The sequence below is a fragment of the Panthera pardus genome, unplaced genomic scaffold (assembly GCF_024362965.1).
Source record: "Panthera pardus isolate Hobbes unplaced genomic scaffold, ASM2436296v1 HiC_scaffold_10, whole genome shotgun sequence".
In the NCBI taxonomy this organism is placed as follows: Eukaryota; Metazoa; Chordata; class Mammalia; order Carnivora; family Felidae; genus Panthera; species Panthera pardus.
In genome coordinates, this window is record NW_026526655.1 from 107,233,936 (window position 1) to 107,260,588 (window position 26,653).

At 40.3% G+C, this 26,653-nt stretch overlaps 1 protein-coding gene across 3 annotated transcripts in view; it reads left to right on the forward strand.

Moving 5' to 3' along the window:
• CNTNAP5 (contactin associated protein family member 5) overlaps window positions 1-26,653 on the forward strand; it is an 801,428-nt gene that overhangs the window by 664,197 nt on the left and 110,578 nt on the right. For all 3 annotated transcript variants that reach the window (XM_019469410.2, XM_053909896.1, XM_019469409.2), the window contains exon 17: window positions 8,525-8,743. In XM_019469410.2, the coding sequence (XP_019324955.2) occupies window positions 8,525-8,743 (219 nt within the window). The remainder of the gene's footprint in view (window positions 1-8,524; window positions 8,744-26,653) is intronic.

Sequence of the window (26,653 nt, forward strand, 5' to 3'; positions counted from 1 at the left end):
GCTTAGGTCATGATCTCATGGTTCGTGGTTTCCAGCCCCGCGTCGGGCTCAGCGCTGTAGGTGCGGAACCTACTTGGGATTCTCTCTCTCTCTCTCTCTCTCTCTCCCTCTCCCTCTGCCCTTTCCCCACTCTCACTCTCCCCCTTTCTCTGAAAATAAACTTAAAAAAATTAAGTTTGGTAGATATTCAAAAAATATTTTATTTACCATAAATTCCAGGAATTGCAATTCTTTCTACGTGTTTTCTTCAGAATCAATTCTAACAGCTTTTAGATATCTCTGCAATCATTAAAAAAATCCACTAAAAATTTTGCCTGGAAAATCCATCACAGATCACTATTCTGTTTGGTAAAATCTCATAGAGTTCCTAAAGGTTTGTTGTTGCTCAAGCTCTCCTGGGTGCAGTTTGTGTCCACCAAGGCCTGTGATAATGTGTATTTGTGTCTTCTAACAGTAGTTTTGAGTTAAACAATGATAGCACGATAATTATAAAAATGAGAAATGAGAAGCTGAATTCTTACTTTTAAAACTAAGCACATGTGTTTAAGTCTGCATGTTCAGGAGCCAAAGGTATATCTGGAGTTCTCTGCATTAACTTCCCTCTTGAATATAATATTTATTAAGTGGTAAGTAATAAAATGTGCTATTTGAAGCTTACATATACATTATTAAAAATTAATACTAACATCAGCATTTGTTAGAACTTGGACCAAGAAAAGGTTTTTTTTTGGAGGAGGAATTTTTTTTTTTTTTTTTTTTTTTTTTGCCTGAGATTGTTTAGAATTGCTGCTTTTGCTTGCTTTAGCTGGTTTTCCAATTTTCTATACTCAGTGACTGCCCCCCCACCCAACTTACTTCTTCTAAAAGAATGGACTGTTCCCATCATCTTGCTCTTGTTATGCCCATGACTGTAACTTGCACTTGTCATTAGATGCCTCATTTTTCTGTGTCTGAATTTATTTTAATGTTTATTTATTTTTGAGAGAGAGAGAGAGAGAGAGCACAAGCGGGGGAGGGGCAGAGAGAGAGGGAGACACAGAATCTGATGCAGACTCCAGGCTCTGAGCTGTCAGCACAAAGCCCCACATGGGGCTCAAACTCACGAACCGCAAGATCATAACCTGAGCTGAAGTTGGACATTTAACCGACTGAGCCACCCAGGCGCCCCTCATTTATCTGTGTCTAAATGGATGCTTTCTGTATTTGATTAAGGCAACTGACCCATATTCGAATAATGATCTGACTGCATGAAATACCCTTGAAAGTAATGTCTTAGCAACAGAAGCTTGGAAATTTGAGAGCTTTAGGAAAAGAGCACAAGCGCTAGCTGGAGGAGATGACTGAGGTGTTTGCACCAGTCCTTTCAAATCACCAAGCAGCTAAGTGTTTCTTTTGCAGCTATAGCACAATACGTACAAGAAAAGAGATCTTCTTAATTGGTAGTTTTAACCTCCTTTTACTCCAACAATTTAGACTATTAATGGGAGGAAGCTCTTGTGGCTTTAATGTGAAAGAAGATCTCTCATATCTAACTTGGCCAGGCTCTGAAAATGTGGAGTTGAGTGCCAACCATTGCATAATATGGATATAATAACCTCAATGTAAATTTAATAAAAATCAGACCCCGAGGCCTTTTGATTCATTAAAGCAGCAGCAAATGTCATGGCATATTATCACAAGGTAATGAGCAATGATTTAGTGTTAATTACATTTCAGTGTCCAATTTGTTTGTACTTTCTGGTACTGTATTTTGTCCTTTTGGTTGTATAGAAATGTTGAAATGCAGGTGGTATTAAATTTTGTGAAAATTTTAAAATCTATTGACATGATTGTTTGCTGTACACTTTTTCACCAGGTTGAAGAGCATATATGTTTTGGAAACAAGATTTTCTATAAAAATTTTAAAGTACAAGACTTCATGATTTTCAGAATATTTCATTTTATTTTATTGTTATTATTTAAAAGGAAAAAATTGGGGGCGCCTGGGTGGCTCTGTTGGTTAAGCATCTAACTTCAGCTCAGGTCATGATTTCACAGTCCGTGAGTTCAAGCCCCGCGTTGGGCTCTGTGCTGACAGCTCAGAGCCTGGAGCCTGTTTCGGATTCTGTGTGTGTGTCTCTCTCTCTGTCCCTCCCCCGTTCATGCTCTGTCTCTCTCACTCTTAAAAATGAATAAATGTTAAAAAAAATTTTTAAATGAAAAAAATTGAAAGGAATCTTGCATTTCTTATTAATAGCTACACGCATCCTATACCTTTTCTGCAGATAGAATGTTCACCCTAAGGGGTTCATGACAAGATACTTCTACAGATCAGCTACTTATAAAGGAAATGGTCTTTAAACACATGAAGTGGCTCAGAATAGATTTCTCTTCCATCCCCAAGGAGTGTTCCTCTATAACTATCTGAACAGAAGCTTCCAAAGTTGATAAATCCATGTTGTTCGACAGGGAACAAGAAATGTCTGTGAAATTTTCAATCCATTTCTTTCTGGGGCACTTCCAGCTAACACCTGGGAATTTTGTAGTGTTGACATTAGTCCGTATTCTAAAAGAAGCAAGACATTTTACAATGTCCTCAAGTCTTATTAGTGCATCTATTTCAAATGAGACTAAGAAAAAAAAAATCAGCTGTTTTGGCCATTATCTCACAATGGCTGTGCCCGTGGAAATCAATATTTTGGAGTAGGTGAGGAAGAGCAGAAATGGCTGTTGAGAGTCGAGGAGGCCATATTGCTTGGAACCCCATGTGGATTCAAACTGCCATTACTCTGTTTAATTGTGAGCATGTCTGTCACCCCTTTAGGGGTTACTTGTGCAAAATGGGGTTTATGACACCCATATGCGAATCAGACATATTTGGCTGCTATTAAAAGAAAACTCAGGGGCGCCTGGGTGGTTCAGTTGGTTAAGCATCAGACTCTTGATCTCAGCTCGGGTCATGATCTCACGGTTTGTGAGTTCAAGTCCCATGCCAGGCTCTGTGTTGAAGGTGCAGAGCCTGCTTGGGATTCTGTTTCTCCCTCTCTCTGCACCTCCCCCATTCATGTTCTCTCTCTCAAAATAAATAAATAAACTTAAAAAAAAAAGAAAAAGAAAAAAGAAAACTTGATCTGAACTGGCAGATACAAGGATGGGAATTCCCTGGTACTGAAACATGCGACTAAGTCCAGAATTGGTGGGGCACTATATTTCTGGTTGGATTCATCAGTTTAATAATGCTATCTGCGGTTTAATTTATTTCTCTTCTTGCACTGACTTGTGAATATCTCCCTCAGTCTAAAGCTACTGCACCCTCACAGGAGGGCTACGTTTCAACTGGTGGGAAATCACTTCTTTGCCAGCTATCCACACAATCCTGCTGATAGGCAACTCACTTGACCCCCTATGACCAATGCCTCTGGCCATGAAAGTAAAGATTGCTGAGTGGTTTTTCTAGGGCCCACCTTTACACCTGGAAGGGGGACTAGCTTTCCCTAAAGACTATAAAGGAGGAAAAATAATTTCCTTCTTAACTTTTCAGTTCTTGGTTGAGACCCCTGTAATAAAAGAGTGACAAGAGAAAATAAATGAAAGTTTATTGACAAGCACACATCGTGTGTTCATGGGAGTTGTATAGAGAAAAATGAGTAAATCAAAGCGGTAGCTTAGAACTGCAGCTTACTGCGGTGCCTGAGGGGCTCAGTCATTTAAGCTTCCAACTCTTGATTTCAGTTCAAGTCATGATCTTGCAGTTTCATGAGTTCAAGCCCTGCATTTGGCTCTACACTAGCAGTGCAGAGTTGCTTGGGATTCTCTCTCCCTCTCTCTCTGTCCCTGCCCCCACTTGCACCGTCTCTGTCTCTCTCATATAAATAAATAAAATCAAAAAATTATAGAAAAAAAGAACTACCTTATTATATAGCATGTTCAACAGGGAATAATAAATTTATGGAGAGATAATCAGACAAAAGAAGGCAGTTTTAGGTTTCGAACAGCAGAGATTAAGACTAGTTAGTAAAGTTTGTTATGCAGAGATGTTTGGTAGGCTGATAGAGTCTACAGTTGTCTCCAAGCAATTAACTTTTCTCCTGGTAGAGAGGAAAGGAAGGACATCTTTGTCAATTTATGACCTGCCTTACGTACACAGGAGGAGAGCAAGGAGTTTTTCCTTGTCTCTGCTTCTTCTCAGTTGCCTTCACTCAAAATCAACCTGATTTTAAAGTAGCATATTTTGGGGTGGCGTATTCTGCTGGCCTTCAAGCCCATGGAAAAAGTGAGTGAGATATACATATTTCATATATGTTATCTGTATGGAAATATATCTATCTATCTATCTATATATAATATATGTGTGTGTGTATATATATATATATGGAGATATATATGTGATATATGTGGATAAAATATGTATACATGACATACATCCATATAGATATGTAATATATATGTGTGTGTGTGTGTGTGTGTGTGTATATATATATATATATGTATGCATATCAGGGGGGAAGAGAGAAAGAGACTTGAGTTGTGATGTTTAGTGGTATCATATCAAGAATATTACCAAAGAGATTACCAAATAGGATGAGAATTTGAAGATGGAATCCTCAGATCTTCAGAGAATGGTAAAATTAATATTAATAGTAATTAGATTTATACATTTATATGATATAATATAATATAATATAATATAATATAATATAATCAGACTAAATTATTGAGTGTCTTCTCTGAATAGACACTGTACTAAAAATTTTACATTTATTACTTATTTTGCTCTCAAACACTCCTGTTGATGATCAAGATACTGCGCTATGATTTTCATTGTTCAACTCTTACTCCAATATGCAGATGAGGAAGGTGACCCTGGTTAGTAACCCGAGTCACACTGCTGCTAAGAGTCAGAATCCAGAGTCAATGTACCTCTCTGTTCCTTATTCTGCTTTGCAACACTTCCTCAATGCCCAAGAATGTTAAGACTCCAGAGAAAATAGAATTTTCTTTGTGATTTGAGACAGAAGACATTCAGGAATTCCTTGAAATTTTATGCAAAGGGTATGTGGTGTTTTCCTAGTGTTTCCATCAGATCATGTCTCCAAAAATGTTTAATGATATTTCATCTAGTTCATGTTTTTCATTTTATCAATGTATGCGTGGAAGGTCAGAGAAGTGACTTCTTCTTTGTCCATAAATGGTCCCTGGGATCTCTCTCATGCCCCACATGGGGTGGGAGCTGAGTACACCAACATGGGGTTCAAGGAAGGAAGAACTTTATACAGGAGACTCTCCTTAAAAGTTTTCTTCTCATCTTCTAGAAATACTAGGTAGATACTCTCTTGCACTTATGCACTTTCCTCCACTTAACATGTCCCTTCTTTGATTCTCTCTCTCTTCCTCTCTGTCTCTCTCTGCCCCTCCCCCACTCATGCATGAACTCTTTCTCTCTCTCAAAATAAATAAATAAAAATTAAAATAAAAAGAAAGTACTTTGTGAGCTCATTGGATTTCATTCATCTGTACATTCTCAAGGCCTAGCACAAGGCCTGACTTAGTAAAAACTCATTGAATGCTGAGTGCTACTTTGGCTTTGTCTTCAACCAAAAGGTGAGCAAATGATGAGGGAAGATATTGGTGAGACAGGAAGGAGAAGGGAAGTCCAGGGGGTAAATTCATGCAGGAGATAAGGCTGACACAGGGCTTCTGATTTTCCCGTCTAGGACCATCGGGTGACGTCCATCCTTCCAGCAAATAAGAGCAGGCTTACGTTTGCTTCTGGTGCCCTCCTCAGAGTCACTAGTCAGTGTTGGAAGTATCACTCATTTACTTAGATTATTCTTGTTCAGATGTATCCAGGCACTTATGTTATATATTCTAGGTTTTGACCCCTCCTCCCCCCACTGAATAGGTTTGGAAGACAAATATATATTTTTTTTCCATAGGAAGAGTAGGTTAAAAAATGAACTCCAGGGACGCATCATCTGGATTTAATTCTTGACTCTGCCCCATCTGGGTTAGGACAACTTGTCAGCTCAGTTCCCTCGGGGGTAATATGTTACCTGTCTCATAAGACTAGAGTGAGGCTTAAAATATTAAGGAGTTCATTCATGGAAAATGCTTAGCAGAGTGTCTGGCTCATGGTAAGCACTCAATAAACAATTAGCTGTGATTATCGCATTACTGATCCCCCCCCACCCCGACCCCAGTTCTAGGGGGAATGGGTGAACAAAGTAGGTCCTAAATACTGACCTAAATAAAATTAAATAATAATAATTTTTAAAAATTCCAAGGAAGTTAATACCTGGGTATAAACCAAAAAAAAAAAAAAAAAAGATAAAAAGAAACTTACAAAACTGCATTGAATATATATGGTGTAACATTTTAATGAATGAACCTTTAGTTGGATGAGAGCTCCCTATATAAAAGCCCTGGTGGTAGGTGTCCAATAAACCAAGTGTTCATCTACAGTTTGTGGACTAGTTGGGGAGACAGACCATAAACAGATCATTATACAACAGAAGGACAAATGTTGGAGCAGGGATAAGCCCAGACAGGAAGCCTAACAAGGAAGGGGGGGGTCACGGGGTGACGGCAGACACAGCAGTAGAACAAGAGCTCTGCAAAGATGTGCTGTCCACGTAGAACTGAATATCCACAAGACCAGCTTTGCAGGAAGGCTTTTAGAAAAATCTTTAACATTTTTCCTCTCCAATTCTCACCAATCTTTACCTGTTTTCTGTAAAGAGAAATAAATTGAGGACCCAGTTATCTCTCAGTTAGTGTTTATTTGATCTCAAGATATACAGGGCTGTGAGGTAGTATCTGCGGCCTGAATAAGAAACAGGAAATGGCTCAAAAGGCCAACTTCACTCTTACTTAATCTTTTAATTGCTGAACCCAATTTGTTCTCTTCAATTCTGTCTACTTTAAGGCATGGGTTTATGAGCCGAGGCATTTAGCTGAGTTGTTGAGCCACGCCACTGCTATAATAGCCATAGCTATCACTTTGAGTATGTCTCGTGTGCCATGCGAGGTCCTATGAACTTCGTCAAGGTTAATTCGTAAACAACCTGACAATGAGGTACTGTTTTTATTCCCATTTTTCAAATGGGAAAATTGAGGTGTGACAAGATCGAAAACGTGCCTTAAGTCATGGTGGTTCCAGAGTCCATGCTGTCAAATCCCATTTTAAGTCCTCTACCTTACTGCCTCCCCTTTAGGTCAAGGTCCACACTGACCAGAATGCAAAACAGTTCAATCCTCGGTTACTTGCAAATTCTACCTACTGGGGGTTTCTTATAATGAGGCTCATTCTCTGGGTTTAAAGGCTGAGGAGAAGTAGTCTGGGATGGTTATTGGACCTTTGGGATTACCTGATTACTCAGATCTGGAAGTTGATGACTTTGTCAAATATATACCCATGTCCTGCTTTAGGTGTAACGTAGAAGAGGCCAACCAAGGTGCTGAGAAGGAAGGAAAGGTCCTGCCTAGGAAGGCTTCAGTGACTTAAAGGGGACAGTCTTCTTATTGACATCAATTTATAATTTGCCTCTCCACATCCTTCAAATTTAGAAAATTCTTATGTAGTAGTGGAAAATATGAAAAGACCTACTCACTAGAGAAAAATGGAGAAGAATTCTACTTTTGGAGTCAGCTTCTTTGTACTGTGTTGTACTTCTCTGAACTTCAGTTTTCTCATTCGTAAAATGGGAATAAAAATGATGCCTTTCTCACAGGGATTCCTTTGAAAGATTCAAATGACAGAATCTTTGGGTAGTGCTTAGCATGGCACTCAGCAGACTTCATTGTATCTGTTGTACTCCTGCTACTTCTCTTTTTTTCTCTCTTGCTCAATGGCTATGTGGCCAAACCACAACCATCATCCCCACCATCATCATCATTATCATAGGTGTTATTACCCCTGACTGACTGACCCCTGGCATGTGTGAGATGCAGAACTTTATCAAAGGGCAGAAAGGGTCATGGGAGGTGGATGGGGGCCTGTGTTTGATCCCAGGCACCACTGCTTGCAGTGACACATCCTTGAAAAAAGTATTCAAACTTTCTGAGTCTCCTTAAAAAAAAGTCATAAGATTAGCCTAAATGATTTTAATCACATGTATGAATGAAATAACATAGAGAACACTAGACCTCCAAGGGTGTCAACCTTCTCCCAGCGGGAATGTAGCGGGCTCACGAATCCAGTATCTACAGATATCCATGAAGGGCATAGTTGAAGCCAAAATAGACCCAGAAAACCCAAAGCCTTGGTGCCAATGAATGTTTATCAGATTGGCATTTCTGTCGCTAGCCCCTGTCCTATTGGCTGAATTCTCACAGTGAGTACCAACTGGGCCAAAGAAAGAGCTTGGGACTTAGTATTTGGAAGTTTTTACTATTAACACTAAGTTCGATGTCATAGAGATTTCAGCTGGAGGCCTCTTCACCTCATACTGACGCACAGTCATTTATACCATTCATTCAGGTTGTGTGCCGTCCATTCACTGACGACTCCCCTCAACTTTCTACCTATTTCTCTTGTTGGTTTCAGCTCCGTCTGAGATCACTTTTGCCATTGATGTTGGGAATGGCCCTGTAGAGCTCATAGTTCACTCTCCTTCTCTTCTGAATGACAACCAATGGCATTACGTCCGGGCTGAAAGGAACCTCAAGGAGACTTCACTCCAGGTGGACAGCCTCCCAAGGATGACCAGGGAGACTTCAGAGGAGGGCCACTTCCGGTTGCAGCTGAACAGCCAGCTCTTTGTAGGTAAGAGACATTTTGAGGCCCCTCTGTGCTAAAACCCTCCAAGATCTCTGCATGACCAGGCGCAAGGAAAATTACGATTTCACTTCAGACCTAAGGAATGATTAGAATATATCCTAAAGCACTCGTAATTGTAAATTTGATTTTATAAATCCTCCTTTTCTAGCTTCATGAGCCACAGAAATAAGCGATTATGCCACCCCTTAGCAAATTTTGAGGTGGTCTCAGACTCTTTGTATCTTTCTTCCTTGTGCATGTTATCTTCAGGTGTCTGAGGAATCCTATTGTTTTTCATTCTTATGGTCAAAATCTACTCAGAGAAAAATAATATATCAGCTATTTACACTTCAGTAGATGTCTCTATGTCTGTGAGCCACCCTTCACCCTTCCTAGTGATACATGACTCCTGATTACTGTTCATAATTATGCAGTGAAACATGTTACAGCATCTCAGAGGGATGTGTCATCAGTCTTAGGTGGGGGAAGGGACTATTGTTTACCATGGGCTTCTTTGATACTCCCTGAAACAACATCATGAAGGTGGTTGCCTTACACTTGCACAGGAAAACAGGCCTGGTTCCCGAGCTGACATCTCACCACTGGTCAGTCCCTCCTGAGACTCACAATCAGCCTCTAGACAGGTTGTTCATCCAAACTGATCGCCACTGCTGACATCAAGGACTGGAAAGCCTCAAATGTCACTTATTGAGTCCACTCATTCATTCATTCCCTCATTCATTCCATAAATAGTCACTGAGCACTGAAAACAGGTCAGGTACCTTGTTAGATGATGGGAATTGAAAAATAAATTGTGGGATGACATTACTTTGCAAAGAGCTATGTGTGTGTGCCTCTGTGTATGTGTAAGAAAGAGAGAGACCGAGAGACAAAGACAGGAAGAGAATTTAGCCACATGAATCCAGGTAGGAAATGTCAGCCTCTTTGCTATAATTTAGAAATGACTTTTTGAAAGTAGGTGGAACAGGGCTTGTGAAGCTTTAAAGTACAAAATGTAGCTGTAAATATTAGGGTTATTGTAATATTATCAAAGCTAAGAAGCCGCTCTTGTATAAAACTTGAAGTTCAGATGCTTAGAACACTGATATAAATAAGTCCCAAAATGTGCTAGTCAACCCAGATTTAATTTTCTTTCCTTATTCATTTTTTAGCCAACAGTCACACTACATAGCTTTACTACTAGTAATGAAATGTCATCAGCAATCAATGGGTATTTCTTACCTCTTTCCTTACATTGGGTTTTTGCAACTTTTAACTCTGACAAAAGCAGTCGCTAAAAGCACACCAGCTAAAAGAAAAAAAAGTAACAAAATATGTCATATTTTTTCTTCTCAAGAAGAATCATATTTCTTTCTTCATCTGTCATGTTTTACTACTCTAGCAGAAGCTATGATATAAGTGATTAAAAGCATTTTTATGATTATAAGGCATTTACGTAATTAATAACCTACATGAGTGATATGCTTTACTCTTAAAATATTTTTGAAAATTTATATTGCTGCTTTAATTCTATTTAAACATCACATTTCATTTCTCTGAAGAAGTTTGCTAGTCATCAAGATTTAATGTCTTTTTTGGTGAAATCAATTCAAGTAGTTTGTAATTTTCATAAATTATATTCCATGCCAAAGTTTAATTTATCTTCAGGCAGTATTTATGAATCTTTCTGGAGGAAAGGTGTATATAAAGATGGAACAATATTTTTTATCCTTTCATGCAAATTTCATGTCATTATGAAATTATCATATGACCTGCATATGTGATAAACTTTGTGCAAGTCAAAAAGGGAAAAGACGCAGCTGTGTTTCCTGGCAGGTGTTTATCTCAAGACGTTTCAGTTGAATTGATCACAAGGGCAGGGAGTTGTAGGAGCATGTCGATGGCTCTGGAGGACATTCCTTGCTCGAGCTGAAGCCAAGGTCAGCTGTGGTGAGAGCGCCTGTTTCTGTTATGTTTCTCTCCAATAAGTTCCATCTCAGATGTTACTCTGCTTTATTGAATTTGTCTTAATGTACTTGAAGAAGAAAAAAAAAATGCACACTGTTGGAGGTCACTTTAGTCTGTTGGTTTGAATTCTGTTGTTTAGTATACAGCAGTGTGCCCATTTAGAAATGTGTCCGATGGCCAAAAATGCTGAAGTCCCAGTGTTTCTATTTTGTGTAATTCAGTGGTTCAAAAACAAAAACAAAACCCCCCTGCTTAGCTCTAGCCATCAAAATGAAGAGTTGCATTCCCTATCATTCAGAAACCTAGAGACACCAGATATTTATATTTGCTAGGCAGAAAAAAGACATCATTGGTGGGTACTTCTTCATAGGGATAGATTGAAGGTAGCCGTACTTAAGTATTCATTTGGACATGGCTGTCTGCATACCTTTGGCCATGAAAGGATCTTTCAATCAAAACAGAGCATCAGTCAGCATTGTAATCCCTGGTATTGAGCTGTGCTCCCGAGTGCTTACTGAGTACCAGAAACAGCTTGAATTTTATAGAATAGGATGTACCTCTTTGCACTGCCCCTGTCATTGGAATGGGACAACTTAAAGTGCTCATACATGAGTCAATGCATGCTCAATTCCTGGAATCAGTAATTTTATCTTCAGACTTTTATCACCATGATGGTTAAGGACACTGGCAGTCATGTCATCCGACCAGTCACATTTTTTGTGACAGAGCAGGAGAAACTTCATAGCACATGGATTCTGAAATGTATGCTGTGAGCATGTCATTGTCACATCGTGGAAACTCCCGGAGGTTTCACCCCTCTGCTTGCTGTTCTCTACGAATGTGCCAGTCAGTGTGCAGATGACACAAGAGGACTCCAAGAACTAGTACCTGCTGTGGAAAGTCAAATGGAGACATATGGGTGTGTACCCCAGGTCAATTGCCAATAGGCCACAGGACCTGGGTAGAAAAACACTAGCCTTGTTACGCCCGTTTGTCTTTATCTCCAGAATGGAAACAAAGGATCTGGTAACTGATCCCTCAGGATTCGAGGATATGTGATTTCCATTATTTATATTAAGAATGTAATCATCCTTATCCTCATTCTCCCCAAATCGGATATTGTGTCTTTCCAAATTTGCTGCAATTATAGAATAGACATTTCGTAAAGATATGGGCCTGTGAGGCTCATTTTCATGTGATTTTACTGCTTTTTTTTTTTTTTTTTTTGTCTTTCATGGACTTTTGTTTTGGAGTTGTTTGTTGTTGTTGTTGTTTTTAATATGAAATTTATTGTCAAATTGGTTTCCATACAACACCCAGTGCTCATCCCAACTGGTGCCCTCCTCAATGCCCATCACCCACTTTCCCCTCCCTCCCACCCCCATCAACCCTAAGTTTATTCTCAGTTTTTAAGAGTCTCTTATGGTTTGCCTCCCTCCTTCTCTAACCTTTTTTCCCTTCCCCTCCCCCAGGTCTTCTGTTATGTTCTCAGGATCCACATAAGAGTGAAAATATATGGTAACTGTCTTTCTCTGTATGACTTATTTCACTTAGCATAACACTCTCCAGTTCCATCCACGTTGCTACAAAACGCCATGTTTCATTCTTTCTCAATACCAGGTAGTATTCCATTGTGTATGTAAACCACAATTTCTTTATCTATTCATCAGTTGATGGACATTTAGGTTCTTTCCATAATTTGGCTATTGTTCAAAGTGCTGCTATAAACATTGGGGTATAAGTTCCCCTATGCATCAGCACTCCTGTATCCCTTGGGTAAATTCCTAGTAGTGCTATTGCTGGGTCATAGGGTAGATCTATTTTTAAGTTTTGAGGAACCTCCACAGTGTTTTCCAGAGCAGCTGCACCAGTTTTCATTCCCACCAACAGTGCAAGAGAGTTCCCGTTTCTCCACATCCTCTCCAGCATCTACAGTCTCCTGATTTGTTCATTTTGGCGACTCTGACTGGCGTGAGGTGATATCTGAGTGTGGTTTTGATTTGTATTTCCCTGATGAGGAGCGACATTGAGCATCATTTCATGTGCCTGTTGGCCATCCAGATGTCTTCTTTAGAGAATTGTCTATTCATGTTTTCTGCCCATTTCTTCACTGGATTATTTGTTTTTTGGGTGTGGAGTTTGGTGAGTTCTTTATAGATTTTGGATACTAGCCCTTTGTCTGATATGCCATTTGCAAATATCTTTTCCCATTCCGTCGGTTGCCTTTTAGTTTTTGTTGATTGCTCCCTTTCATGGACTTTTGTTTTGGAGTTGTTTGTTGTTGTTGTTGTTGTTTTGCACTCAGTTGTGTATGTATGTCAAAGGAAACTGCAGTTCCCAATTTCTAGCTCCTTGGGGAAAATACTAGACTGTGAAAGAAAACAAAATGATTCTTGATACATCATAAAGTCTAAAATGATCCCTAAAACTTCTGTTCCTACCTCGATGCTGGTGGGGAACTGTTTCATCCTATTTTCAGGTGAAGCATGACTGACTTGGAGGGGTCAGTGGTGAAGCCAGTCAGGAAGGAGAACAGTAACACTCAGCTCTGGCACCATGTAAGTGGGTTCTCTGTGGCAAAATGCAAGCACACACACACACACGAGCTGCCAGAGTATATGAGAAGTCACTTACGTTTATCCTCGTGAGTGCCTCAAGGGGATGGCTTTCCTGATGCAGGCCAGTAGAGTTTTCTATTTAAGAGGATATAATGTGTTGCAAAGCACAGGAGGAGGTAGATATCCCTTTCACATTAAAAAGTCACTGAAAAATTACTTTTTAGCCTACTTATTATATAAGCCACTGTGCCTGGAGGATCTTACTTACCATTACGTCTGTCATTAAAAGAAATCATTGTCTTCTCAACGTCCTATACATTTCTGATTATAACATCTAATGTACCAAACAAGTTTAGTTTCTCAAAGGTAAGGAGTCCATCAGGACTCTATGCTTTGCTTCGTTGCTACATATGAAGTACCTAGAGGAACAGCCAGTACACACAAAACAGTGATGAACTACCAGGTTCCTCATGCATTTTCCTTCCCCAATACCCCTGCTCCACAAAATCACACTCTTATAGCTTGAAAGTGTTTTGAAAGAACATTGGCTCTGTTTTTATATTCAGAGGAGTGGATGGTTAAATGACCCCTTCTGCAGAATTTTGTCTCTTCTTTAAGGTGTTCACAGTTGAATCCATTTAACCTATACCAATAGCCCATTTTAGTGTTTTTTACCGCCCCCCCCCCCCCCCGCCAAGGGTCCAGACACTTACTTGAAATGTTTACCTACAACCTCTTCTGTTTTAACTGAAACTGATTTCATCATATGCTGGTACAGACCATTGGGTTGACAATGGCCAGTAAAGTGTTTTCTTATTTGGTTTGATTGATTGATTGATTGATTGCCTTCGGTAAAATGTTATCACAAGTCTTGTCTTTTTTAAAGGAGGGTACAGTGTGGCAAACGGCATCATTTTCTCATGCAACCCAGGGAGAGAAGCCCGGAGGTTAAGACTACACAAAAACCCAATGCTAGAAGCATTCCTCTAGCAATGCCATCATCAAAGTTTATGACTAAAGAAAAAATTAGGGCAGTGTCATTTCTGTAGCGCTGGGGTGATAATCATAAAAAGAAAGTAAATCCAGATCTTTCTGGAAAATAAAGTCAGTACTCCCGGACATTCAAGGGCCCAGTCTGAGGGACAGAGGGAGGTGAGAAGTTGTTTGTGCCTTTCCCTAAGCCAAGACGCCATTGAGTTAGCAATCAGAGAAAGTCCAGGTTGGAACAAAGCAGACCCAACAAGGCATGTGGATACTGGGACCCCACCTACCACCTAGTGATCCTGTTTTGGTTTCTCCAAGGCTTTGGTGACAAAGCTGAGGATTCAAGGAAGGAGGTGAGAAGCCCTGAACAGAGTGATAGAGGGGAAGAAATGTAACCACAATCTTCAGCAAAGTGTTACACTCAGTTCTCATGTTGTTACCAAGTTCCTTCTGATCCGGGGAGGAAGGGATTTGGCTTCAAAACCACTTGTGTAGGGGAAGGTGGTTTTGCAGAAGAGATGAGAAGGGCCACATTTGGATTCAGTTTTCTCCTCCATCAACCATGTGTCAGGCTACATGGTGAGGGTCATCTCAGGACCTATTTATGGTGCAGAGAGAGGCTTAGGAACTTGTGGTAGACCCAGGAATGTGCTGCTAAAGTCCCCTTTCAAGGATTACTTGTTGCCTGTCACAGGAATGCTGTTGGCACACATTTTTCTCGTGTCTGCCCCTTCAGGCACTGCCTCGGTTGCAGAGAAACACCAGGGCAAAGCCACATCCTTGGCAAGGAAGCCCACATGCAACGACCATTTGAGTCCAGGGTATAAAGGTTTGGCCATTTTGACCCAAGGGGGCACATCTCTGATGGGCTTTTCTAGCTCTAGTGTTCTCTGTGGGCTGCTCTAGTCTAATGTCAGGCCTGCACTGCCACTCTCGCCCTCTCTGCCCACCCCTGATTTCCTCCCCTCCCATCCACAGGTGTGGTTCCCAAGGGCATCTTTAACATACCACTCTCCCCTTTATATCCATCCATAGCCTGCTTGCTGGAAAGCCCAACCTGAGCCAGAATCATAGAGATTTCTTGCACAAGACACACAACCACACACAACCACACACACACACTTTTTTTTTAATCATAGTAATCTTCTTAAGCAAAATGTATTCCTCATGTCTCCTCAAAATTAACCATAATATAATGCCTTCTTCCCCTTTCTTCTCTGAAACACTCTTTAAAGCTGATGGAATCCTTGGAGTCAAGTTTGCATTGTGTTCATTCATACCTTTTTTTTAAATTTTTTAAATGTTTATTTCTGAAAGACAGAGACAAAGTGTAAGCAGGGGAGGGGCAGAGAGAGCAGGAGACACAGAACTGAAAGCAAGCTCTAGGCTGTCAGCACAGAGCCCCACACGGGGCTTGAACTCCCAAACTGTGAGATCATGACCTGAGCCGAAGTCAGATGCTTAACCAACTGAGCCACCCAGACACCACAGCTACTAGCTTTATTTTAAGTCAGTTACCTTTACAGAGCCTCAGTTATTCCATCTGCCACCGGGCTTTATAATCAATACTCCACAAATCAATTCCAAAGATTAAATTTTTCTCCTACTTGGAATTCTCTATCAAGGTTTATTAATTGGGAGTTGCAAGCAAAATCATTTTAAATGGGAAATTATTTGTGGCCCCACCCCAGTGGGATAATGAGGCACTGCTTGGCCTGGAAATTTATGAGGTTTGACATTTAAAGGACACATTCAATTAGTGTAAAAGCTCCCAGGGGAGGGATCTTGCCCCACACTGGGTTTTATCCTTCCTTTGCACAAATCAGCAAAAGTGTCCCCACATGGTAGTGTATCTGATATGTGAATGCCCCAAAAGCTGGGGTAGGGCCTTTGTAAAAGGGAAAGTTACAACTGCCGTTGTCTTAGCAACCAGCTTTCAAAGGTAAAGGAATTTTCAAAACCCGGCTTTCAAATTGTTACATGGTATCCACAAGCTTGCTCTGAGGGGTTTTCACTGGATTCACATGGCGGTTGCTATTGTTTTCCCTGTGCTCTGGTGGGCAAAGATGGGCTCATTTATCAGATCAGAGAATGTGCCCAGACAAGTCCCTCCATTTGTGATTCAATGATACTGTAAGTTTCATGAAATAAATTGAAAGCCGACCACATCCGACACCCATTTGTGGAGACATCTGAGCCGGCATGACCTTCAGAGACTGTCCTTCTCTGAGCCCCTGTTGCCAGTGAGGCAGCAGCAAAAAGCCAACCCAGTTTTGTTTTATTTTGTTTTGTTTTCAATTGAAGTAATTTTCAGTTTTTGTTTTAATTGAAGTAGTATTTTAAGGCAAGTTTATTTTTTATTCTGTCACGTATCAGCCTTATCCCCTCTTCCTTCCTTGTCCAAAACACCTGAAGGACTAATACATTCTTCTTCTTTTTCTTTTTTTTAATGTTTATTTATTTTTATAGAGAGAGAGAGAGACAGAATATGAGCTGGGGAGAGGTAGAGTGAGAGGCAGATACAGTATCCAAAGCGGGCTGCAGGCTCTGAGCTGTCAGCACAGAGCCCTACACGGGGCTTGAACCCATGAGCTATGAGATCATGACCTGAGCCAAAGTCGGACACTTAACCAACTGAGCCACCCAGGTGCCTGAGGACCAAGACATTCTTTATAGCAGGTTATGCACCATTTTTGCTGGATTGGGGAGAAAATGCTCACTGCAAGATGTCTGATGCCCCATTCCATCTGCCACTGTGTCCTTACTCTTTTCTCTCACTATTTCTTTTTCTTTTGGTCACAATTCATTATTATTTTTTATTTATTTATTTTTTTTCTGAATGTACATTCTGCTCTCAGCCCTGGGCTGGACAACAGGAGCATGAAAATAAGATTCATTTGCTATTTAAGAAGTACGGGCTTTAGGGGCACCTGGGTCCCTCAGTTGGATGGGCATCCGACTTTGGCTTAGGTCATGATCTTGCTATTCGTGAGTTTGAGCCCCATGTTGGGCTGTGCGCTGACAGCTCAGAGCCTGGATCCTGCTTCAGATTCTGTGTATTCCCTCCTCTCTCTCTTTCTGACCCCCTCCCACTCATACTCTGTCTCTCTCTCTCTCTCTCTCTCAAGAATAAATAAGCATATAAATAAATAAATAAATAAATAAATAAATAAATAAATAAATTTTTTAATAAAAGTACAGGCTTTGAATGGGGAGCAGAGGTTCCCATTAGGGAACCATTAAGGTTCCCATAGGGTGCAGTATAGGGTTGATATTCAAGGGTGAGGGCAGGGGCGGGTGGTGAGCAGAGCTAAGGGGGTGTGGCTCTCAAGTCTGATCTGGAGGCAGCTTCCAGACTGTATCCCTCATACATGTGTGTGCTGACTCCCTGCCTCTCTCTTCCTTACACTGGGGAATGAGGTTAGTAGGAGTCTTCATACAGTCTCTAAAGGAATCGGTGCTTAGAAGGCAGCCTGGGAATCGTGTGCACAACTCGGTGTGCAGGGAACACTTCTCTCAGATTGGCCAGTCACTTGCTTATTCAGGTTTCCAGGAGTACGACTGGAGCCCAAATGTCCAAAACCTCAAAGCAGGCAGTGCTTTCCTGTCCTGTTGTTTATTTGGGTACCCGTGAGTGGCCTCTTCCTAGGGGAGCCTCAGGACAGCACATTCCCCGCTGCCATCTGCATTGCACCAGAGCCCTACTTTGAGCCCTGAAGCATCTTAAAGTATCTTAAAGCAATGGGGTCCAGTGCCATTCTGCTTCCCATTCCACTTGCCATCCCCCAAAACCTTTGTCCTCAGAGACCCTCCCTTCCCTGCCTTTCATCTTCATATCCCTCCCTGGGGAAATTAAGTTATCAAACAGGTGGGAGTTGACACTACTGGTAGGGTGAAGTTGTTGCCCTGAAGGCCAGATTTGGCTGTCTACTCACTGGGTGCTCACCTACACAATCCTGAGTAAGAAAAAGCTCTTGCCCTAGAGGAGCCCCTTTCTAGAAGTTATAGTGCAGGCCAATGGATGGATTATATTTATGTGTGTTTCCATTTCTTTTTACAATACCGCCAATATTCTGGGGTCCCTGACATCCATAGCTTTTCCTTCCCTCCAGAGCAAGCTGCATAATGGTTTTGGTCTGGTTCCATCACTTTTTGCCTCTGGGTCTATTCACCCTCTTTTTCTTTGCTACCTTCTTTTCAGCAAAGCTACCTTGTTTCCTTCCTTTTATTCCTGAAGGCCATTTAGCCTCTCTGGATACCTGCATTCCAAGAGGGAAATGTGGATGATATACATCCAGCTTGCCTCATGTTTACAAAGACTAAAAGCTCCCTATATTTATATTATTATTATTATTATTATTATTATTATTATTCTACTTACTATACATTGGGGGATGAAGACTTGTCCATCACAGTTTTTAAGTTCTCATAATAAGAACAACATTTTAACTGATGCTTGTAATATGTGTTAAAATATAATCTTCAAGGGGCACCAGAGTGACTCCATCAGTTAAGCATCTGACCTTTGATTTCAGCTCAGGTCATGATCTCAGGAACCTTGGGTTTCTCTCTTTCTCTGCCCCTCTTCCATTCACGTTCTCTCTCTCTCTTTCTCTTGCTCTGTATCAAAATAAATAATCATTAAATATATACAAATAGTCTTCAAATATATAAAATCATGAGTCATGGGCAAATAGAAAATAAACTTGTGTCAGAGACTTTATTTAACTCATTTGTTAGCGAGGAAGCCAGTAAGATGTGATGGCTGGTTCAGAGAGCATCTGAAAATCTAGGATATGTATAGGCAATTTAACAACAACAAAAAAAGTTAGGATAAGGTTTTGGTGTTAAATATACAAGTGTTGCTCAAATCAGGCCATCTTTGGAGTTATCTGTTCTACTGGAAAGAAATTATTTGCATCTCTACTAGATAAACATCATCCATGTTTTTTGCTTAATTTCCAAGTTACAGCTAATTTTTTTTTTTTTTCTGGCAAAAGAACACACACGTTTGATGGTACGTCCCTAGTCACACTGCAGCCATCACTTCCCCAAAGAAAGCTTGGGATAAGAAAAAGACCCAGAGTGATTACTGCACAAATGCATCAAAATGTCATGACAGCGTTAATAGATTGGACTTGAGAACTGGTTGGCCCTGACCTGCCATTGCTACTCTCGTATTTAGTGAATTTCAGGCTTTTTTTTAATATTTTAGGATCTCCTGGTATCACTCATAAAATTGCTCTGGGTCAGGTGAAAGATTGGGGAAAATTCTGAAAGCTCATAATTATAGAGCTTTTTCTTTATCTGCTGATTTCTTTAAATGGGTGTGTGCTTTAGCTCCTGGGACCGTATTTGTTCTCAGTAAGGCCATCCTGGAGAAAACTAGCCAGTGACTGCCAGGGGCCCTAGCATACAGAAAATCCAGACATTGGTGCTAATAGGACAAGGATGTCGCCGGGCAGCCAGCTGGGAAGAATGTAGATGCTCCAGCTGATTCTAGAAAAGACCGGAAGCTCATACAGTATTTTTCATTCCATTGCCCTTGCAGGAAGGCTCCTCTTTCACGGGAACCTTTGTGTCTTTTCTTTAAAGCTATTTTTGATAGTGATTTTTCATCTTCAAAAACTGGCAGAGGGGAGTACGGTGAGGCATGGCTTGGCACTCATCTTGGCAAGATGGGACATGTTCCTGTTCGTCAAAATGGCTCCCGTGGCTACTCTAGACCCGTCGTTAGGATTATGGGAATTTTGCTGCCTCATCATCTTGATATTCCTTCAGGGGTTCCTCCAGATGATATGCAAAACCCTAATCAGCCACCTTGAACTGCAGTGGGATTTGTTCCCTATGGCTCCACATTAGCAACAGAAACAGAAGCACCATTCAAGTGCTTGCTTGTCTTTCCCCCTCCTCCTGGATGTAAATAATAACCAAAAGAGTATTTCCACAGAATGCATATTTAGCGCTCTGCCTGGGCAAAATGTTGGGCCCTGCCACCATTCTGTTAAAAAGAAAGCAAATATTTGTTTTTTAGCTGGTAGTCTTGAAGAAAAAACAACAAAAAAGCAAGCCTCTTTACTTTACAGAAAACCCAAGTAGCAAGATAAATACCTCTGACACACCCTGACCCACACTCCAGACAAAAACATGCTGATGCTGAGACAGGTTTTCCTTAATGCCCAAATACCACGTGGATTAATAAATGGCTTTCAGAGATATACACAATTCTGTAGCAAGGAGTTATATTTGAAACTTGATAGAAGATTACTTCCAAAATGACTTTTAGAAAAAGGAGAGCAACAGCATTATACATAATGTACATAATAAATGAAAAGATTTATTTTAAAGGGTACAATCAATATGCAAATACATGTTCACTGAGAATTAGTCAATAATACCTCCAAATACTCTTATTAGAGGCAACCGATATTAGCCCAGTATGAGACTTTCTAGACAGTGTTCAATGTTCTTACATACATTTAAGTACCCTGAGGAAGCACTGTACAATATTATTATTTGTGGCTATATTTACATAAACGATATATTTGTAGGTATTATACCACAGCTTTCTCACTGTTTTTTGTTTGTTTGTTTTCGTTTGCTTTTTGGCTTCAAATATGCCTCGGAGACCATAGCATGTCAATATAAATAGCATATTAAACTGCTGTCTAGTGTTTTACCTAATATTTTCAGTTTTTGCTTGTTTTGTTGCCATGTTTATTTTATATCCTTAATGCATCTGGAATTTGTTTAAGGTTTTGAGGTAGGATTGTAATTTTATTTATTTTCCAAAATAATTTCCCATCTCCATTTATTTCATGGTTCCTCTTTTTCCTAGTTACTTAGAACTCTAATGTATGTTATAATGTAAAAGCCATCTTTCTATATAAAGAGTCTGTTTCCGGAATTCTTAGAAGTTTCTAGTTTCTTGGGGTGCCTGGCTGGTTCAGTCATGAAAGCATTCAACTCTTGATTTCAGGGTCAAGAGTTCCAGCCCCACGTTGGCTCTAGAGCTTACTAAAACCGAACACAAAAACAAAACCAAAAATAAAACCCAGAAATTTCTGGTTTCTGTTTTATTTACACAGATTTTTTCCCCTAAGTACTGCACAACTTACAGGGCACACACTTACAGGGCATATTTTGATACTGAATAGGAAAGGTTTCCCCTTACACATGCGTGCGTACACACACACACACACACACACACACACACACAACTACTTCACTCCTGTTTTTAATCCTGTATCTCTTCTTGTGGGGTTTTAGATTTCGCTTTTCATGTTCTATGAAAATAATTTTGGGGGCTATTGATTAGATTGTATTGTGTTAAAGAAACTAGCTATACATTACTGACTCATACTGAAGCATGTTTTGTTTCTTCAGGTATCCTTAGGAGTGAAGGTAAAATTGTATCATTTCCTTTATATACACACGTCTTGTTAATTTCAAGGTGCTTTGCTGCTTTTGTTGTTAAATAGGATTTTTTCCTAGCTATTCCGTCTTCCAGTTGGTTATCGTTGCTGTATAGAACCATGATTGATTTCGCAGGTTGATGTTTATATCCATCCACATTCTTATATTTTTAATTGTAATAATTTGTCATTATTGTTTCGAGGGGATTTTCTAGGTAGATAATTATACTATTTGTGCACATAATACACTATTTGTAATGACTATGTATGAAGCTAAATTAATTATTTTGGGGTGTAATCATCACCACTAGCTCCATGTTGGGATATTTGTTTAAAAAGGTAGAATAAGGCCAATGATAATAATGTTTTCATGGCTCTTGATACACATTGCTGAATTATTCTTGATAAGTTTTTCACAACATTCATTTCCACCAAACAAATAGGAAATACTTTCAATCTGTTGTTATGTGATTCTAAGTTAGCAATCCCTTTCCCAATTTTTTGAGGAGGATCCGTATTTTATTTTAGGTCCCAGTTTGTAGTGAGGATTAAATCAGAATATGTCTGTGAAGCACAGTGCATAGAACGTGCTGTATAAGAAGTAAGCTTTTAGTTCAACTTGACTATTGCATCGTTATTTGACCTTTTAAACATCGAGTTAGTGCCACCTGTATTGTTACATAGAGTGTCTTGATTGATTTTTGAGCAAGAAATCACTATATCTGGCCAAACTCAACCAGACACATGCCTTGTTTTTAAGAAAATCATATTTTGGAATGAAAGTTTCTCCTAGGATTTCCTTCTGGTACCAAAACTGTCAGTTGGACGGGCAGGATAAAAGCAGAAGACAAATGATGGTTAGTGTATTTGCTTTTATCCATTAGGTATATGCTAAATCCTCTGTCACTTTAGAATTTGGAATCTAGGTGGTACATGTACCTGTACTTAATTTAGCTATTGTGATTCATATAAAAAAAAGCTACTCTAAGTTCAACGTCAAAAAAGTAAGAAAGAAAGGAAGAAAGGTAGAAAAACAGAAAGAGTTATTATCTTTGTGAATCCAGAGCCCAACCTGGCACATTCAGTGTTTTACCTGTAGAGGAGACCTCAACGAAGGAGTTTTGCTTGAGCGTGAGGAGGAAAGAGAACAGGCACCCACGAGAGAAACAGAGGCTGTTGCACTTGGTGCCAAAGACCAGAACAAAATTGAGATGTTCCTCTGGAAGCGATGAGCATGTATGGAGCTGACACATGGAGGTTTTCTAAGACAGGCTTAGAATGATGATAGTGACCTTTGTATGTAGTTCAAGGAAATATCATCACAATGAACATGCTTGATACCAAGGGCCAGCTGAAGAGTCTCAGGCAGAATTGCTTCTCGCTAGGCCAACAAGCTAAGCAATAGTGATAGTTATCCAGAAGGGTGAGGTGGAAGTCAAGAGAATAAATGCCTATGTGTATATTACTTGATGGAGGCGGGGGGGAACATGGTAGAGATAAAGGTAAGAAGGTAGAAGGATCCCTTGGTTATAGGAATGACTCAAGTTGTCTAATCATTTCATTCATTTTAGGATTTTAGAGCTTTCAAGGTATGCAGGCTTTGAAGGTCAAGAGACCCCAGTCCGACACCTGGCTCTGCCACAGAAAATCTGTTTGAGGGGCCCCTGGGTGGCTCAGTCGGTTGAGTGTCCAACTTCAGCTCAGGTCATGATCTCACAGCTCATGAGTTCAAGCCCCGGGTTGGGCTCTGTGCTGACAGCTCAGAGCCTGGAGCCTGCTTTGGATTCTGTGTCTTCCTCTCTCTCTCTCTGCCCCTCCAGTGCTTGTGCTCTGTCTCTCTCTCTCAAAATAAATGAATGTTAAAAAACTTTTTTTAATAAAAAAAAAAAAGAAAATCTGTTTGATTCTTGACTCTGGCCAAAACAATCTCTCTGACACTAAGTTTCCTCAGCTATACAATGTGAATAATTTGAAGAATGCCTTCTTTTCCTTGGGGTATTCAATGAGTTAATTTTATCTTATTGTTTTAATTTTTTTAATTTATGTTTATTTATTTTTGAGACAGGGAGAAACAGAGCATGAGTGGGGGAGGGGCAGAGAGAGAGGAAGACACAAAATCTGAAGCAGGCTCCAGGCTCTGAGATGTCAGCACAGAGCCCAACGCAGGGCTCCATCTCATGAACTGCGAGATTATGACCTGAGTTGATGTTGGATGTTTAACCAACTGAGCTACCCAGGCACCTCTCAATGAGTTATTTTTAAAGTTTCTAGCAGACAAGTATGTTTGAAATGTAACTTTTATTTTAAATTAGAAGCATTGTTCTGATTCGTGGTCAGCTTGCAGATTAACTACAAACCTCGAAATCATGACTTTCAGTTGCTTTAAGTATGACGCTACAGTTTTGTTGTTGTTGTTTTTTCTTGTTGTTCCAACCTTTTAGTGAACTGTAGACAAGATTCAGGTGAGTAAAGAGAAAAGTATCTTAGAGCTTAGAGCAGCAGCTTAAAAATCAAATACCTGCAAGGGCAGGGAAGGCCATATGAATGAATGAAGTGGTCCCGGAGGAGAATGTGGCCACGTGGGAATGGGAGTCCCTGTCTTAAAGGAACTGACCACAGCGTGGCTACAGCTGACATTTGCCATGCAGGAAAGCAGGTTCATTGTTAACATCTCTTCTGATTTTTCAAAGATTTATTCGAATTTAAAATTTTTTTCTCATTTTTTAAAAAGTGACAACTAAATAAAATAACTAAATACTGGGTTTGCAGAAACTATGTGAGGAAGGGATGTGTGTATATGAATGCAGGTGTGTGTGTATAAAGACAAGGGTGGAGTAATGGGATTGTGGAATGCATGGAGATGATAACATACCACATTATGGCAAGTACATGAAGAGATCCAAAGTCAAGACCATAGGGCATTGGGGAGCCTCTAGTAGTTCAGAAGGCCCGGTGCACTGAAGTCAGAGAAGGGAAAATGGGCCGGGGGGAGGGGGAGAGCTAGAGAGGTAAATGAAGGTTAGATCTTTCATACTGTACCATCTGTGCTAAGGAATCTGAACTTGATCCTGAGGACAATCAGTAGTCTCTGAAGAGCATTAAATAGAAATAGCCGAGTCCAAAGTAATGAATGGATGGGAAGAATCGGGACTGAGGGTACAAAGATCAGTTGGAAGGTTGTCAAAGGGAGTCAAGCCGGAGTGAGGAGCATTGTACTAGGACTATGGCTCTAGGTGTATAAAGAAGCAGATGGCACTTTACGTTAACTACACTAAAATTAAAAAAAAAAAGTAGATGGAGCCAGAGATAGCTGGGAGAGCAAATCCGCAGGGCTAGGTTGGGAGGGGGCAAGGGGAGGACTGTGTGGAAGGAGGGGGTGGGAAGATTGTGGCTACATTTCTGTATCCTATTCAAGTTTCACAGAAGGTTCACATCTACACCAATACTCTACAGGTAGCAGGCAACATCAGAAAATGGAGAGATCTAGCAACCTGACTGGGTGTGAGTGTGTGGGTGAGGGGCATCTTTCTGGAATTATTCTATTCTCAGTCTACCTATTACCTCTCCAGGAAGAGAAAAGAGAAGCCCGACCTCTAGCTTTTTACCGTTCGTAAAGAATGAAAAGCAGTCAGGTGAACCCTGAAAGTTAGTTCGTTGTGTAACTTAGTTCATAGTTCATTGTGTCATTTGTTTTGTCAGCATCTGGGAATGAAATGCTCCTCTTGTTTTAGGTCATTCTCTCTATGTTCTGTATGTCTCAACCCTCAAGGAGCACATTTCTACCAGAGAAACCACCCCAGCCACTCTTGTATCCATTTATAAACTTGTTGACTAAGTCACACACGAGAAAATGTGCAATAGGTCTTGCATTTCCACCTCTGCTAGAAGCAAAATGCCCCTAACAAGATGTATGAAGAGTTATTCAAATCTACTGCAGAGAGTAACTACAAAATAAGGGGTGGGAGGGGGGAGGCAAAATGGTTGACTACATCAATCCTCCCCTCTTTATTCTGTACAATCTCTGGGAAAGAAATAATGAGCCTTCCTTTATGATCTGCTTGTATTTATAATTGATTTATCTTGCGGTTGAAAGGAGATTTACTCCCTCAAATTGAGACAGGCAGGAGAATGCAATTTGGGTTTGACCTCCTGGCCCTCTTTGGGTATCGCTTATCAGAACTGAAAATACAGTAGAGTTTCACCATTATTTCAGAATAAAAGACTCGATTAATCCTTTAGCAACGTTATGTCTGTCTGTGGATGCAGCCAGTGACTGCCGTACACATATTGATGTGTCTGTAGGCCTGGTGTGATTCAGGGAAGGCACAAAACCCCCTTAACCCCACGGTACCTTCCCATCATCCCCATTTCCAATTATTTCCTTGTCCAGCCTGCCAGGCTGACGGATGCCAGGAAATTTTAGGTTACCTGACTTATTTCTTCAACTTACCGCTTTGTTTCTTGCTTTAGCATCTATATTCCTCTTCTGAGATGACACATTTGGAATTCTCATCTGTATCCACCCTGGTGGGAATATATTTTTATGTGGGCATTTGCTAGACCAAGATTTAATAGGATTGTAGGACTAGAAATGAATGGGGCTCAGAAAGGAGAGTTGATGGATACAGAAAATAAATGATAAGTTGGTCCTGCTCTTATTATTATTTTTTTCTCTCTATTAGTACACTTTATAGACCTTGAAGACCTAAGTGTATCCTCCCTTTATTCATGTGTGTGGACTTGAGGCCACAGTGTTGAATTTGGACTAGAACTTTTGTTTTTAAAGGCAGTCTGGGCCTGTGTCTTCTCTGGGATCTCCCATGATTCCAAGCACCAAATAAATAAATATATCCTGATTGGGGGTGTGGAGGTGCCTGTGTGGCTCAGTCAGCTGAGCGTTTGACTTCCACTCAGGTCATGATCTTGCAGTTCAGGAGATCAAGACCTGCATCAGGCTCTGTGCTGACCACTCAGAGCCCAGAGCCTGCTTC